The sequence below is a fragment of the Aphelocoma coerulescens genome, chromosome 8 (assembly GCF_041296385.1).
Source record: "Aphelocoma coerulescens isolate FSJ_1873_10779 chromosome 8, UR_Acoe_1.0, whole genome shotgun sequence".
In the NCBI taxonomy this organism is placed as follows: Eukaryota; Metazoa; Chordata; class Aves; order Passeriformes; family Corvidae; genus Aphelocoma; species Aphelocoma coerulescens.
This window is the reverse complement of record NC_091022.1, coordinates 21284223-21301386: the sequence shown is the minus strand read 5'-3', so window position 1 is coordinate 21301386 and position 17164 is coordinate 21284223. Positions and strand designations below refer to the sequence as shown.

General features: G+C 36.8%; 1 protein-coding gene across 2 annotated transcripts in view; it reads left to right on the top strand.

Annotated features, from left to right (window-relative positions):
• The window catches only part of MIGA1 (mitoguardin 1), a 37290-nt gene that overhangs the window by 7483 nt on the left and 12643 nt on the right, over positions 1 to 17164 (top strand). For both annotated transcript variants that reach the window (XM_069023101.1, XM_069023102.1), the window contains exon 8: positions 14645 to 14745. In XM_069023101.1, the coding sequence (XP_068879202.1) occupies positions 14645 to 14745 (101 nt within the window). The remainder of the gene's footprint in view (positions 1 to 14644; positions 14746 to 17164) is intronic.

Sequence of the window (17164 nt, the reverse complement as noted above, 5' to 3'; positions counted from 1 at the left end):
TTAAAGAAATTAGATAAAGAAAGATCCTAATCTATCATTTACTATTCAGTAATCTTGGAAAATGAGAATGGGTGTTGTTTGTTTGTTTGTTTTTTAAGATTTTGAGGTAAATTGGTAATTTCCTAATCATTTGGAACAATCTCCAGCGTGTCATGCCTGTGAAACAGAGTTGCAGAGTTTGCAGTTCTGTTACCACAGACAAAATAATAAAATTTAACTTGTGCCAGTTGATACAGTTTCATAGCAGGTAGGTTTTCTTGAACTGTAGTTTTTTGAGAGATCTGCAGTTTGGTGAATTAGTCTAGCATAAATTAGATTATAATATTTAGCTCACTGATGTGAACATTTATTTATATTTTTGCCTGCTATTAAGGGAAAGATTTACCTTTTAGGGAAGTTATTTGGTCAAATGCTGTAATTTTACTAGCTATATAGTTGATTATAAAATTATTTGTAGAGCTGGAAATTGATAAAAATTTATAATTTAGGGCATTTAAAGCATTGAATTAATAAAAAGCAAAGATTAGTAATAAACATCTGAATTATCTCTCTAAATAGTTTTAATATAACAAACTCCATTTAATCCAGGTAGGTATGAATTGTATATATAAGTGAGAGATTTTAAAAGAAAAATCATGAAGAAACACTCTAGGAAAGTTACACATCATAGTCAGTGTAAGTTCGTGGCATGCTGCTGTAGAAAAAACTCATTTGTAACCTTTTGCTATGTGCAAAGGGCAGCACCAGCACAGAGGCAGAGATGCAGTCTTGGGTTTGTGTGGTTTTAGAATACTGTGTCCAGTTCTGTTGTTCATATTTCAGAAGATCGGAGATTCTAGACAGCTCAAAACAAACCATAAAAATTTTCCATGTTTTGGAAAAACAAGCTAACCTGTGGTTCAAATTGGGTATGTCAGCTTCTTATTGAAGAAAATACTGAGAGGTGACTGACTTGTTCTGAATAGCTGCTTACACATGGAAAAGGCATGTGGTGCTGAGGGATTTGTAGACCTTGTTGTCAGAGTCATAACTAGATCAAATTTCTAGTTGTTCAAGTGAAACAACTTAAGTTCTGAAGTAAGCTACCCTCAACACACTTCAGAGGCAAGATTATTTTTTTTCTAGTGCTGTTTTGAGGGACATTTTCATTCTTTGAGAGGAAGATACAAACTTGGGGTTAAATGGTCAGTGTAGTCTTTCTGGCATTTCCCCTCACTACTACTTTTCTTCTTCTATGGGCCTTGGAGTGAACAAGAACAAGCCTTTGTCCTGAATAAATTTGTATTGCCCCATCCATGGAAGTGCTCAAGACCAGGCTGGACAGGGCTGTGAGCTACTTGATCTGGTGGTGGCAGGGGGTTGGAAGTAGATGACCTTTAAGGTCCCTTCCAACCCAAACCATTCTGTGATGATGCTTGCAGCTGGTTGTTAAAATGCTTATAACCAGCTCTTGTGCTTCAGGGTTTCAACTGTTGACCCACAGCAGTAATCAGAAAATGTTTAGCTTTGTTTTTTTTTCTCTGATACATGGGAAGGATAGATATGGTTTGTGGATTTCTCTTCCGTTTTCTCTACCTGAAGTTCTTGTGATCAGCCACAGCTGAAGCTGTGGCTCTGACAGTTGGGCAGATGCTATCAAGTGCTACATAAATGCTTGACAGGCACTTCTTATTTATAAGTTGTTTGTATATGGTTTATAAAGAAGTCCCAATTTGTTCAGAAGGAAAATTACAAAGGTAAAGAATTCTATCACTTTCTCAGTTTCAGTAAATTCATCTATCAAACTTCTGGAGCTCCTGAAACCTCTCTCTCCCCTACTTACCTTCTGTTCACAGATGTTGCTCCTTACCAAAACCTTTAAATGTTATTTTTCCCTGATCAGCATTTCCCTCTACCTAATCAAATTAAGATCTTAGTGCTGCCATTGGTCAATCATACCACAGATTTGCTTTTCACTTCGTAATCCCACTTACTATTTAAAGTTGTTTGTGCTTGATAAACAATTTGCCAAGCAGCCGCCCTCTGGAGGAGACTGTGGTAATGTGTCACATGGGAGAGTCAGGAATGAGTTACCTGGGGGCCTGTTGGAATACAAGAGCTTATCACTGCAACCACTGTCTTTCCTCATGTGCTGTGTCTGAAGTGCTTCTGTTCTGCCTGCTAGGACAGCTACTTCCAATATTTCTAGATATTCAACTTTCAGCAGTGCAGAAGATAGAGGTATAAATAAATGTATTTTCTCCCTGTGAGTAGAATACTGTTAAGAGTAATAATAAAAATAATTGCAAATAATAATTTTCAACCTGTAAGCTGTTGTTGAGTTATAAATTATTAATACAACCCTGGAAAAGACTTGCATTTTAAATAGATGAAATAATGGAATGCCATTATGTTCGCTGTTGTTGCATTCTCCACTGGACTTTCAGAATTATCATATAAATCAGTAAGCTACAATAGGATTTCTGTAGAAAAATTACTTCTGGATGAAATTAAAACAAATATGTAGGGCTAAACTGTGATTGTTTGTATACTGTGCCTCTCAGTACTGTGAACCAGCATGGGAAGCCTACAAACAGGCATAAGGCTGCACTCCGTAAGAAAGGAGGCAATTGGCAGAAAACTATGAAACAAAATATTCATCTTGTTATTTCTGAGTGATGAATGTAAAGGCATGTAGAGGGTTAAAAGCTTCCAGTACTTTCTGTAGTCTGCCCTTGAAGAAAGTTCTTATTTTTTTTCCTGTTTAGATCTTTTCTAGCAGACTGAAATGTTAGTCGAGTTAACTTGGGAGGAATGCAAAGAGTTGGGAGAGAAACAATAGCTTTACTTACGAGCAGAGTTGCAGGTCAGAGGGGAAAATTCTCAAATTGTAGGGTTCCTTGTCAGTACTAAATTCCTAATACTTCATATTATTATTTTGATTACTGCTGTTAAAAGGAATGCTGGCATTCAAATTGATGGTGGCTTGTGTACACTGGTCGTTAAACTTTTGACAGTATTAAAATGCTTTAATGTTAATATGTTTTAATTTTTAAAATATTTACTTTTTATTGTGTGTCAGTTATACAGTTTAAAACAAATGAAGTGTTTGGGCTACTGCAGTAAAATCTCTCACAAAGGTCTGTGTTGTTGGATGATTTTGTTGAAAGGTTTGTCTGTTTCTTTTTTTAATTTTCTTCTCACACTCAAAGATATGTCTGGCATTTTGGAGAGAATAAGCACAGCCTTTAACCTAGTGGCAAAACTGTTTGGAGAACTGATTTACATATTAGAAACCTTTTCTTCAGCTGATCTTAAACAAAATCTTTGCATAATCAGTGAAGCTGTTGAAACCTCATTTTTATGTAATTTATTAACACAGACTTCTATAATGTCTTCCTGTCTGTGGATTAATATTTACAGCCTGTATTTATCCTTCCTGCCTCTGATGTGTTATTGGAAAAATTTTAGTTTGAGTGTATTATGTATTATTTGACTAGGTACAACAAATGTTTCTAGTTATAATTCCTAGTCTCCAATGAGGAGCAGTTTGTAATACTTCACGTAGGTGAGCTTTTGTAATACATACTATAACATAATTTAAAAGTGTATAACTTTTTATGTTAGCTTGAAAACTTTTGCTTACTTTGTTCCTTCAAGATAAATTTACATTAAATAATTTCCTAATTTCTTAGAGGAGGCCTAAACATTTTTCTAGTGGCTCAAACAGGACTGAAATCGAAACAAAAGAAAACAGCTTTTTCTCTAAGTGTGGAAATGTATTCATCCCAGCAAATGGAGGGAAAAGGAAAGAAAAGAATATTTCTAAGTCTGAGGAAAAGCCCAGAGAAGTTATCCAATTCTATTTTTAAAAAAAACCAACATATTTTGTACATAATTTTTAGCTATTGCAGTTTGTTGAAGTTCAGTAACTGCTAAAAGCATGAGGTCTCTCATATTGCAACTTACTGCTGCAACTCCTTATTTCTGACTCCCTACAGATACTCAAAGTGCAGATGTTTGAATTGGATAGTATGTCTTCCCTAATCAGTAATATTTAAATCTGTCCTTTAAAGGCATGTTGTCCAATATTAATAACACTTCCTTTCTAAATTGCTGTCCATAAAATTCCTTATCAGGAACCACCTATGTACAATGCCTGATAGTAGAGTAAGATTGGTAGTTACAAGTTCAACTTAATAGTGTAAGCAAAAATATTTCTTCAAAAATCTTGTCTATGAAAAGATCATAATGCTTGGCTTTCTCAGTGATACTCTTAGTTTTGGCAATACTCTACTAAAAATGCAAAGCAGCTTTGCATAGACATGCAGTGAAGTTACTTGTGCTGAAAAATATTGCTATTCATAATCTGTATTGTTTTGTTGCTATTTGCTAACGTGGAGTGTATCTGTTATCTTATTTGTATCACTGTTTATCTTAAAAGCTGAAATCTTTTCAACGGTGGCTCAAGAATATCCATTTTACTGGTCAATGACCCAGCACTGGAGAAGTCAAGGTTGCTTACTATGGTCACTTAGCTTGGAGATTTTTCCAAAAACACTTCCAATAAGATCAGAAAGAGTCTGTTTCTGGTTTTTGAGGACTTTTGTTACTGTTTGCCCAACAGCTTCGCCGTTAGATCCAACCATGCGGGCTATTTATAACCTCATTGCTTTCCCTTAAATGGCATCCCCGAGCCCTGTCTTCTTTCTGTCCACACCAAAACTCCTGTCTAAGCCCTTGTCTCTCTCACTTCTTGACTCCTACGATGTTTTGTCTTGCCTTGTCCATTTAAAACTTGCTTGTCTGACATGGACTTAACTGTTGCTTATAAAAATCACCTTTGCTCATTTTTCTGACCAGATTATTCCTCTCTCTTAAGAAGTCTCTGTCCCTTGGGAGCTTCTCTTCAAATGAAATACAAGCTGGTCCTCCTTTTAGCACTAAAAGCTGCTTATAATGGAGCCACAATCCACCAACATGATTTTATTTCCCAGACTTTGTTCAGTTAGCTGTTCCCGTGCATCCCTGCTCAGGCCTCCTAACACGAAATGCATCTCAGCTAATTCTGCTCATTCCTTACAATATGTGAGCAGCTGCAACTGCCTCTTAGTCCATAAAAAAAAAAAAAAAAGTACATATGTACTTTCTTTTTGTGTAAAGAAAAGTGATCATTTTCCCCATGTGTCAGGATTCGAATTAATAGCTGCATCCCTGCATTTTGAAAAGTTATATATAAGTGGAAAAAGGCCTCCAAATGCAGGAAGTTGGGGTTTTTTTATTTCTCCTCTCTCATGTTCTTGTGATATATTCTTAACAAGTTATAGTTTGCAGATTCTTTTTCTTACTAAAAGGTGTGCATGCACTTAACTTCTATTTGTTTGTATATATTGTGAGTATAAATGTGCTAGAGGTAGGAAAAATCATACCAGACAGATGGCAATGAGTGAAGGTGGGATAAGTGTTTATTTTTGTGGCTGGAGTACTGGCAGTGTGAGGTTATATAAACTGATGATCAAGAACATATTTTGGCCCATGGGGCCAATTCCTCTTTTAGAACTTCTCTGGAAACAATCTCTTCTTGCATTGCAGTCTACTTTTAAGAGAGGCTTGTCTGAAACATTTTTGGGTAAAATGAAGAAAGGTGAGCCAGAATAGGTTGGGGGAGACACAGACAGCGATAGTTCAGAATTTGAAAAGACTTCCAAGGTAATCAACTCTCTTGGCTTGGTAGCTTAGTCTTGGAAGTGCAGAAACAATGCTTTGAGCTTTCCAATTGCTTTGGAGTGCAGTATCAAAATGGAATATTGACAGAACCATAAAATCAGCAAATACAGATCTCTGCACTGCAGTTTTATTAATTCAGTAGTTAGAACTAAAATAGATACACTTCTGTATCTATTATTTTTGAGGACTTAAAATGAAATTAAAACATTGTGTGTATGTAGACATAACCAAAAGCTAAGAACTTTTCTTAATGGATGTGTCTACTATGTTTAAATCTTGCTGCCTTTTAAGTAGAAGACTCTGACCCATCAGGCTGGCATAAATGGTTGTGGTGTATCCACACAGCACAGTCTTCAAAGATTACTATTAACAGGACTTGCTATTTAGCACTAGCCATGCCCCCTTCTCCACATTTATTTGCCAAGCATATAGTTAGGTGATGTTTTTTTAGTTGTTTACCCTATAGCTGAAAGGCTCAAGTAGCTTGTGTAAGCATTTCATTCCTAATGCCCTTTTAGTATCTTACAATTTTCTGTAACTTTTGTTTCAGCTTGAAATGTTTCAAAGTTGAAACTATATGTGGGAGTAAACATATTTTTGTGGGAAGTTATAGCAAAAGTGAACAATAACAATGGAGGGACTAAAAGTTATTATTTATGTGTCATTTTTCTCACATGCATGTATTTGTGCAGTTAATTGCTCAAACTCTTAGAAAAAATAACTGGGATGTGTTTTATTTCCCTTTTGATGGTTCAAACTAAAGGTGTTTTTTGAAAATAAATTACTGTCTCTAATTCTCTGTGAGCTATCTGGACTGTGCACATGTCCCACCTTACCTAATAATCCAGTTTGTGGCGAAGTGCTGTGGTGTAACTGATTCAAGACCACATGTCGATCACACCAGGCTTTATTCTTTCTCCTGCTATTTAAAGCTGCCCTTGTTCTACATGGAGAAATGCTGTGAGTATTTAAAGGTGAATGTATGCATATTTCCACATGGCTTGGCACTGATTAGCAGCTGTTCATGGTTAAAGTTGCCATCTAGTCAATATATTTGTTACCTGTGGTAAACCAGAGTAAGGTGAAATAAAGCAAGACTTGAATAATAAAGAATGTACATAATTTAGGTGATCTCTGGTGGTCAGATTACTCTAATTGTTACTTGCTTATGATTCAAGTATTAATATGTTGTTACTAATGCATTTAGCAACCTTACAGTGTTATTAACTTGGTTTTTTAGATTAAGTGTGATAATTGGTCTTATTTAGTAAACTAAAGATTCAGAAGAACTCTTCATAGAGTACAACTTTATAAGTATTCTTATCTCGTTCTTTCCCATTCTCAAGGGCAAGGGGAATGCAAGCAGTCCCCAGTCAGTGGGGCACTTAAGATATTCTTTAAGTCTTATTGCTTAAAGTTAAGCATATATCTTAGTAATTTAGGTTCTTAAACTGTATCTGTGTGCAGCTGGTTTGCAGAAGCCAGTCACATTCCTGAGTAGTGTCACTGGAGTTTCCAGCATTCTGTAAAATAGTTCTGCCCTGAAACTGAAGGGAAAACTGAGATTATTAGGCTGTTCTTACAGAGTTTTTCTGTGTCAAAAATGCTCCATTCAGAATACAGAGTCCAAGTGGTAGCCCAAAACACACATGTATGTGTGCATCTTTTGATTTTTATTTCACTGAGGATCACCAGTTGTATAGCTGGTTCTATCCTTGTCTGATAATTCAGGGGAGAGAAGGTATAATTTTTTCTGATACTGTCTTCATACAGGTAAGTGGAATTATCAACTGCTGGACAGCATATGTTTCTTTTAATGGAAGAACAAATGACTATGTGGGTTCCTTCTGTCAGGCTGTCTTACTTGTTTTGAAATGTCAACATCCCTATAGCATGGTGTACTGGCTAAAGAAAGATCTTCCCAGAAATCTTACTTTGACAAGAACATCTTGGACCATAGCCTTATGCTGTGTCCAGCAAAGTAGTTTTTTTGCCAGATTACTAAACTGTTTACTCTTTTGGGTTTTATATAACAAGTCAGGAAACTAATTTGAAAAAAAAATTGAAGAACACAAGTTTCAGGAGCTGAGCAACAGTTGCTGGTTATTATATTGTCCCTTTCCATCACTGCATGTGCTAATATCTGCTCTTTGAAGAAATGCATGGTGGGAAAGCCAAGAAGGTGGCAATGAATTGCTTTGGAAAGAAGCAAGGGGTACTCTTAGTAATGGACTGGTATGAACATCCTGCTTTTAAGTACCCACTGACTTACAGGTGTAGCAGAACTGAGGCCAAAGGGAGAAATTCACTTTTGAGACTCCTCTCTCAGTCTGGTGAGAAGACTTTTCTACCTAACCTGCTTATGGAGGCCTCTGGCATAGGAAAGGTACTAAAGGTACTAATTTCTAGATGTGAAAGCTTGAAAGTTAACCTTGTACTTTCATCTTCTGTAAATATGACATTGCATTTTGAATCTGCTCTTCATCCCCATGAGTTAATGTACTGTCACACTGAATGGGGTTGAACAGACTATTCCTTTGTCACTAGAAAGTGTCTGTGCAAAAATAGCAGTAGGTTGCACTTGGTTTTGAGATGTGAAGGACTGAGAAAAGGCAGTGACGTTCAAATCTGATGACTGAGGTGTCTGGCAGGCTCCTCATGGCTGTGCTGTATAGCCTGGGGCTTCAAAGTCTCAACTTTGAAATAAGCAGCACTGGAATTCAGACTGGACTTTGCTGAGGACAATAGAGATGTGATGCTTTCTGAGCTACAGGAGAATGGAGTACCCCCAGGAAGAGGAGTGACAACTTTGTTCTGCACATCCATCTAAACAGATTCTGTCCAGATTAGACAGCTGAGCAAACTTTGCTTGGTTGCCAGATCTTCTGTCTCAAATCAAATACAAGCACAGAAACTGTTACCTAAACTAGTTGACTTGAAAACAGAAGAGTGGTCAGAAGTGGAACTTTTCTATAAAGGATAGGGATTTAAACCTTAAAATTGGGGAAGATCCACTGATTTTTAGCTTCAAGGTAAAGAAGTTGTGAAAAATGGTAACCTCGTGTAAGTGTAGAACCTTATAATGTGCAGTTATGAATCAATATTTACATTTTCCAAGAAATGAAAGACTGTGTGATAGGGAGAGACCTCATAGTGACATGTAGTTTACACGAGATACACGTGTCAAATCTATTTCAGGATCATATGTCTGTAAAGCAGAGAGTCAGAGAAGTAAAACAGAGAAGTGAACACATGCATACATCTATTAGTGCTTATTAAGCTGATTTCTCAGCTGTCAGCACACATGATGTGTTAATTCAGGTTATAAAATACACATCAGATGCTGCTTTATCTTCTTAAAATTCAGATTTCAGCAGTGCAGCACCACGTGTGTTTACTCTGCCTCTTCCTTGAGATCATAGAGTTTCTGATGGTGAGGTCTTTCTATTTTGAGATTTTGGTTTTACAATAAAGCATGCTACAATGATTCAGACACAGCTTTCACAGGTCATATCCTCTGTAATGAAATGGTATTTTTAACCTGATAATTTCTTTGCTTTAAAAAAATTGCAACTATCAGAAAATATTCCAACTCCGTTATCAATTTATGGAAGAATTTTTTAGCAGGTTTAAATCTTGAAAGAATCCTTTATCACAGTTCCAGAATATCAAATTTAAATGGTATTTCCTAATATTTTTTGTAATTTAATGTACCAGTGTGCATGGATTACAGGAAATAAATTGAAATTACATTCCTTTCTCAGGTACACTTGATTTTTACATGGAGAGACTAAAATGATTACTTGTGTAATTTTCTGCTGTTTATTTACCTTTGCAAGATGAGAGCAATAGGATGTAAGAGCAGTAGCCATGTTGTTTTGTTTTACACACCATTAAACATGTGCTACTCTGCAGTACCAATATAACTTTATGGACAAAGTCAGCATCTTGAATGTCTGAAAACAGCCAAATTATTATCAACATTGCAAAAATTGTTATTATTTGGTAATAATAATAACCAAAGTATTTGGTAAATCTCTTGAAGATTGTGAGAATATTTTAGGCAAATTGCATCTTTTTCCAGAGGACAGATACTGCAAATCAGTACCTCACAGTTTTCAGGTGGATTTTATTGCTTATGTGTGTACACTGAATGGATTGTACTATTAAATTTTTATAAGCATTCTCTACTTATGAAGAATATATTACTGTCATCTACACACATGCTTTTAATTCAGCTTTTAATCAGTTGTACTACTTTTGTCTTAAGAATAAAATCAAAGTAATACAGAACAGTGACTGAAGAACATCTTGGGGTTTGCATGATGATAATTAGGTGAGAACCCAGTGTCTTGGAAAATGGACCTTTTTATACCTGTATGAGTGTGTTGTAGGTAGAAAGCTTTTATGTGAACCTTGAATATTATATCTGTGCTTGGAAACAATTATGAAAGCTCTGTTGAGTCAACTTTTTCCAAGGAAGTAAGATTTGGCTCTCTATTCACACATAAGCAGAAGATCATTCCCTGCATGAAAACTACTGAGGTTTCTGTTAAGAATGTAATTTGAAGGCTCAGCAGGAAGCTCAGCTGAAGCTCACCTTGAAAAAGGCCTGTGTGTACTAGGAGGAAGGTGAAATTGCATACACTAATTACCTGCTGCTGTCCTGTGCTCCGTTTTCCCCTGTTCTTCTTCCCCATTAGACATTTGGTTGCTGAGTTCCTGGTCTCACACTGGTGAGCAGAAGCTGTGAGTTCACAACAGGGCCCTGCTGGAGGTTTGAGCACCCACTGAGAGCCAGGCTGGAGTTTCTTCTGTGGGTTTGGTGGGCGTGGGACGACTGTTGCTTTGTGTTCTAAAGGAATCTGTCACTTCAGTTTGCATCAGAGCAGTCCCAACAAAGAACCATGAGACACGTTGAACTTGTGATACATGCTGATGTACTGGTAGAGTACAAGATTTGGTTAGATATTTTTAAAATACCCTGACCTGAAATACATTTTCATGCTGAAGTCAGTAACAGCTTTGGTTTTGTGCAGTTAGATGAGGTGCCTCCAGCTATCCCAGATATTTGTGTTACTGGAGAATGTAAACACATAATTTAACACCAGATCCACAGTGATCCGTGGGGGTACCCTGCTCCATTCTTGGTTTGCCTTTTTTAACCTGTGGTTATACAACCCAGTCATCGAAAGGGGCCACCTGAAGGCTGGGATTGTTTCCTTTTTATAAATATGTAAAATCAAATATTTTTATAAATACGAAATGACGTAAAGTTCACTGCTTTCTAGGTGTGTCCTGTAAGATTTCATGTAATACTGCAGCAGCTACTTGGTAGAACTGATGATCATCACTCTCAGAATTACGACTATTTATAAATGTAAATGAAGCTGCTTTTGGATGTTTCAGCAACAGGGGTGACAAAGCACTGTGCCACTTGTGCTAGAAGACTGTGACAAGCTCTCATGGAACTGAACCATGTTGATTCATGCTGCTGTACTGTCTGAACTGAATTATTGTAATTCCTTTTACTGGGCATGAAGCCACACATCGAAGGGACCTGAGCACACAACATGGGCCAGCAGAACACTGGGCCCCTGCTGCTCTTAGGGTGCCGTGGCTTTTCATAAGTGGATTCCTTTGCAAGGTTTTTTCCTCTTCAGAGTCTGTAAAGTTTCTCCTTTTTCATCCTGCTTTCCTGCTTGTGATGGATTAACTGCACTGATTTTCCACTGAAGTGGGAGGGCTGGGCAGAATAGGTAACCATGACTTTAATGGTGGTACTTGGAACTAAAATCTGTAACTCACAGTGAGTTCTTTACTAGTGGGTAAGTGCTTTCCTTTTTTAAATGTGTCAGCTAAGTGCCAAAGTCACTTGTGAACTCCTGCCATGTTTCATTCAGGATTGGCAGGAAGATAACATATAAACGGTTTTCAGAGTTTTAAAACATTATGTGAAGGTGAATACTTCCCACTTGAATACTAAAAAGTTAATTTGTGTGCAGTTATGAAGGTCAGATTTTGCTCTGAGAGTTTAGGGGTTTAGCTTTGTGCTCTATCTTACTGTGAAAACCTACCAGAGCAAAGACAAATAATTATTCTAGATCAGTACTTTGTGGATAGATGTGAAAATATATTGGTTCTGGTATTTTTTTTAAATTTTTAGTCTTGTTTAATAGATAGCTGTTTGCAAAACCTTATAAAGCTAGGATTAATTTAATAAGCTTTAGCAGTCCTTCATATTGTTCCATTTTTTTAATACTTTAATTTAAGGACCACATATGCATTTTAAGGTGCTACAACCAAGAGCCACGATGGTAACACCTGAAACTCTACTTCATCCTCTTTACAAATATAAGTGAACCCAAAATAACTCCTTGGCTCCTCAAATAAGTAAAGTATATTTGAAGCTCACATACTTGGTAGTATTCCCTTCCTGAAGTTATTAGAATCTCTAAGAACTGGGGGTGAGTGTGTGAGCAGTTGCAGGCACTGGTGGGTGAGTTCCTCTTGCAGCTGTTCATTCCAGGAGTCTCTTTGTGCCACTGTCTCTTTTTTTCATGTTCTTGTGTCTAAGAATGTTCTGCTGGTACTTGCATGGTATGTACTCCAGCTGTAACTTAATTTTCACCCTAGTGAAATTCCATAGTGAATTTTCATAATAGCGTGCTCTCTTCACAGCATGGGTATTGATAAGCACCTGCTTGGCTAAGGATATTTTAGGGTATTAGGGTGGTGGTGGCCAGAGTCAGAAATAGCTGACAAGGCTGTTGTGTTTTCTTTAGGGAGGCTGCACTTTGTATGCACATATCACTTACCAAAGGTATTATTTCACTCAGCATTACCAACTTTGTTTTTAATCTATTTTTTTCCTCATAACATGCAAATTTCGTGTCTTTTTCTGTAGCAGTGAGAATTTTCTTTGAGTGAAAACACAGATATTCCATATTCAACTAACTAAAATGTTAAAAACATACTGGCTTGGTGATAGTTTTAGGCCCTATTAGAAAACTTGGAAGTATGAATTTTTCAACAAAGATAGATTTAGTCAAAATTTTATTAACTCTAGACCTTAATGTAGTCTATAACAGGGTGAATGCAAGATCTCTGGAAGAACCCCTGATTCTGTGTTGTTCTGGGCTGTGGTTCCTTCATTTACATCAATTTTAATTTTTTTTTTTAATGTGTGTGGAATAAATTTTAGTTAAATAGCATTATACCCATTTATATGTAATCAACCACATAACCCAGAGTTAAATAATATAGAATCAATCTGGGGATACGTTCTTGTTATTGAGCTATAAACTCACATATAACAGTAAAAGCAGCTTAGGCAAAAGGAGAGGCTGAAAAAAGGAGAGCCTAAAAATCTGCAGCCAGGCTATAGATTCCTGTACTACCCTGGGTCTAACAGTATTATTTGCAGTTTCAGCAACTTTTATGTGAAAAAGTGATATTGGAAAATCATCTAATGTAATATTAGAAGAGAGGTAATGCAAATCATGAGCTAGAAAAAAGAAAGAAACATCATGTTACCCATCTACTCTTAAGCTGACCTCAAGCTAGTGCTTTACAAACCACAGTTTGGTTTTCTGTTCCAGCATTTCAGATTCCAGTGTGTGATTGTTTCTCAACCGACTTGGAAGCTGCAGTACTTTTCCTCTTGGTTTTAAGAGGTCAAAAGAAAGAACTAGTAAGAATGAACTGAAAAAATCAGACTTCATGTGAATATTGGTGAAGTCGTGATTACAATTTGCCTAACTCACTCTAGTAAAAGCTTTGTCCAAACTTTGAATAATTTTTTCCCTCAGTGAATATTCCCAAAGACAGATATTTGTTCTGTGCAGTTTTTGAGCTGTCATTCCAAGTCTGTAACTAATAAAATCATAACAACCACCAAAGTAATAGTTAAGTAATGTGGCTTTGTAGCATTTCAAGTGATGAGTAAACCATCCCAGTAAATTGGCATTTGGCCACTTCACTATGTAATGGTGTTTTTAATGAAGTATTGCCCTAGCAACAGGTCTGGATGACATTGGGTAGCTGGTTGCTGCTGACTCTTAGAGATAAAACAGACTTTTAGGAACACATGTGTAATGTCTGAAGGTAAAGTAACCCAAAATAAATGCATCTGCTCCACTGGGAACATAGGATGGGTAACATCAAGCCAAAGTCTGACTTACTGACTTATGAATTTAATCCTTCTGTGAAAGTGTTTCTATACAGTGAAAACCAAACGATCTAAGAAGTGCAACAGTTGAAATCTGAGAATAAAATAAAGCAGAACTGAGAGAAACTGTATTGCAGATGATTTTAAGAAAAAAACCAGTTATTTTAAAGGCTTTAAGAATTGTGGTACTGTAGGAAATCCTTCTGGATGTGTTATTTCAAGGGAGAAGCTTTTTGAGGAAAGAGGATGTAGTGAAGATTAAAACCTTCACTTGCTCTCCTGAAGAACCAGCAAGTGAAAAAAGGCATGAGACATAGAAAGTGAAAGAAGTTCAAGTGAAACTAAAACTTGGGGATGTTGTTTTTATTAATGAACTTTTATTTAGAACACTATTTCTTGATGACAAGGACATTGAGTAGTGTTACATAACACAGCCAAGTCAAAAGCTTAACAGAGGGTCTAGATCAATATAGCAAAGTAGTATCATAAGATAGAGACCTCTTCAGAGGTCTGTAAAAGAAAAGGCAAAAACCTTGGCCAAGTCTTTTTTTCTTCTTCCAGTTCATTGTGGATGATATTTTAAAATCTACTTTAAAGACAGGAAAATCCAGTCACCTTTAGGTGTATTAGTGGGTCATAAAAGAATTTACTCTTATAGTAGTATAATGTTGTGCCTTCTAAGTGTGTTAAAGTATACATGAAACACATTTTCAAGACGTAAAGGGAATGTTCTGATAGTCTAATAAACTCATTTTTTTAATTTTAAAGATAAAAATACAGACATTACTGTAAAGGATAATGCGGATGATTTCTGCCTTCGAGATACATTAAGCATTGCGTCCACGGACTCCTTTGTTTCCACAGCTGAGGTAAGACTCTTAAAGATTGCTTTTGTAAAGATTTATTGATCTATTTGAACAGTGAACAGAAGAATCCTATTTTTTTGCTAATCATTATAAGCAAAATATATTTCTCTTACGGGAAAAAAGGAGCTTTTCAGGCTTAGCTGGAACCAGCTTTTTTTTTTTTTTTGTGCACTGGCACAATGCATCCCCAACTCCTCCTAAATGGAAGGTGCTTTTGAAAAATATATCACGTTTTCATGAGTGAAAAAGCAGTCACTTAAGGCTGTAGTAGTTCTTTCCACCATAATTATATCTTCCTGTTCTTTTTTCCTATTGCTTTGCCATTATATAAAGATGTATGAAGAAGGCTTTGTATTGTTTGGACATGGGGAGTTTGTTTGAGAGGAAATTATGAGAAATTGACAGCTACCTGTTTTAGCATGTTTCATGCACAATATGGAGGCACCAGTTTGAGCTGTTACTTTGTTGTTGCACCATGATTAAATCACTTAGCAGGAACCAGAGGTCTGAGACTCTGTTCTGGGAGCCCTGGGCCAGGCTGGTGGGGAAAGCTTCTCTGGCTGTGTGGGTGTGCGGGGGGTCGAGCGGGGACCCCACAGCTCCCTGGAGCCACCACTGGAAAGGGGCCTCAGTCCCGGCAGTGACAGTCCCTGGAGGTGGAGTGGGACTGCCAGGGAGCCTCCTGACTCCACTCCCTTAACAACATAATATACTTCATGTAACTTGCTCTAATCCTCTGGGATAAGAGCACAAAGGATGCATAATCTCTGGGTAACAGGACATTGCCTTTTAGCTGAAGTCTGCTACAGCTCCCTTGAAGTATTTGAAAGAGACTCATAAGCAGTGACACACTTACTTGAATGAGGAATATCTCCTTCTCTAGTCTCTGGGGAGCTAAAATGATCTTGAAAATACTCTTCTCCAAAAAACAGGAGAGGCAGTTGGCCTCAATAGATCCATTTTGTCATAGATATTGCTCTCATGTATGCACTACAACTAAGCTACTAAAGTCAGTTGCAAAAAGAGAGAATTGCACACACATTCTTTGCAATTGTTTTGACTGTCTATTATAGGGTTTGTTTTTCCATAACACAATTACCTTGATTTACTATTTCACATTAAATTGTGATGCCTAGCATCTGTTCCTAACAAGGATTGTATCCATAGAGACTGGTTACTCTTTGCTGTAATTTGGACAAGACCACAATTCAAGCTTGCTTCAACTCTACCAGCTCATGAGAGGAGCTGTAGACCATTATAGTTTGTACACTTTTTATCTTTCTTTTTTTCCCCAATGAACTTTCATAGTGTTTTTGCAAGTATGTGAAGATGGGAACAATCCCTTGTGCTCATTTGTGCTGCTTGGCTTAAAAAAAGGCAAAACCAACCAACCAACCAAGCAAACAGAAAACCCCAGGATGTATTACCTCAGTGAAATCATCATCCTCTCCTGAAGCTATATTGTCCCAATATCTGCTAAAAAATATTTGAGTCAAAATTGGAAATGTAATTGTCTTTAAATATCCTGGAGATATTCTCCACATTTTGATACCTCAAAGCCACTTCTGTCAACTTGTTCTCCCAGGACAAAGTTATGAAGATTTTTCTCTTCCTTTCCAGCTGTTCTATCCTTTGCCAATAGAACAAACTCTCTTTTCTCAGATTTTATTAAATAATCTAGTGAAATTTTTAGGTGACAGAAGTCCTGAAGATTAATAGAACATGAACAATTTGCAGTTTGGTGTTAGAGCACCGTCAGTGTTCTGGATTAAATAGGATCCACTAGGCTTAAACTACAGGATCAGTTAACTCTGTAGTTGTAGCTACAGGGCATCATTGTGTAGTGCAGGGTAAAGAAAGCTGTGAGTTGGTGTTCTTGTACAAAAACACTCTTACCTTGATTTAATATTTTGTCCATCCTCAGGAGGATGTTTGGTGGGGAAATGCTTCATGTTATGGCAATGAGAAGGAGCAATAACTACTTCCCAGTGTATTCAGCTGTTAGTAGAGAACAGTAATTGCTTTAACTGGATTAGAATTGACAAAACAGATTCTTTTATTCTAGACATGATGATATTGAGTAGCTTCCTCTTGCTTATCTACTTTTGTCTTTTCTTTTGTTCTTGCACTAGGAAAATAGTGGAATGTTTTAATTTAGGCTAAGAGGTCTGAGGCTTTTCCAGCTTTGGATTTGTCTCACCTAAGGGCCAGATAAGGCAGTTGTTCTTTCATCAAGTTCCCTGATTGCAGTGACAATATTAGTAACTCTCCTAAACTCCATTGCCTGATAGAAACATCTGGCAAAGTTTTTAAATCTGAAATTCATATGTGTGTTTATACTGCTCTGTGATTATGCCCTACTGGAATTAGTAATTTCACCTTCCAGGAAATTAGAACGTGGCACCATTTTTTGTGGCCTCAT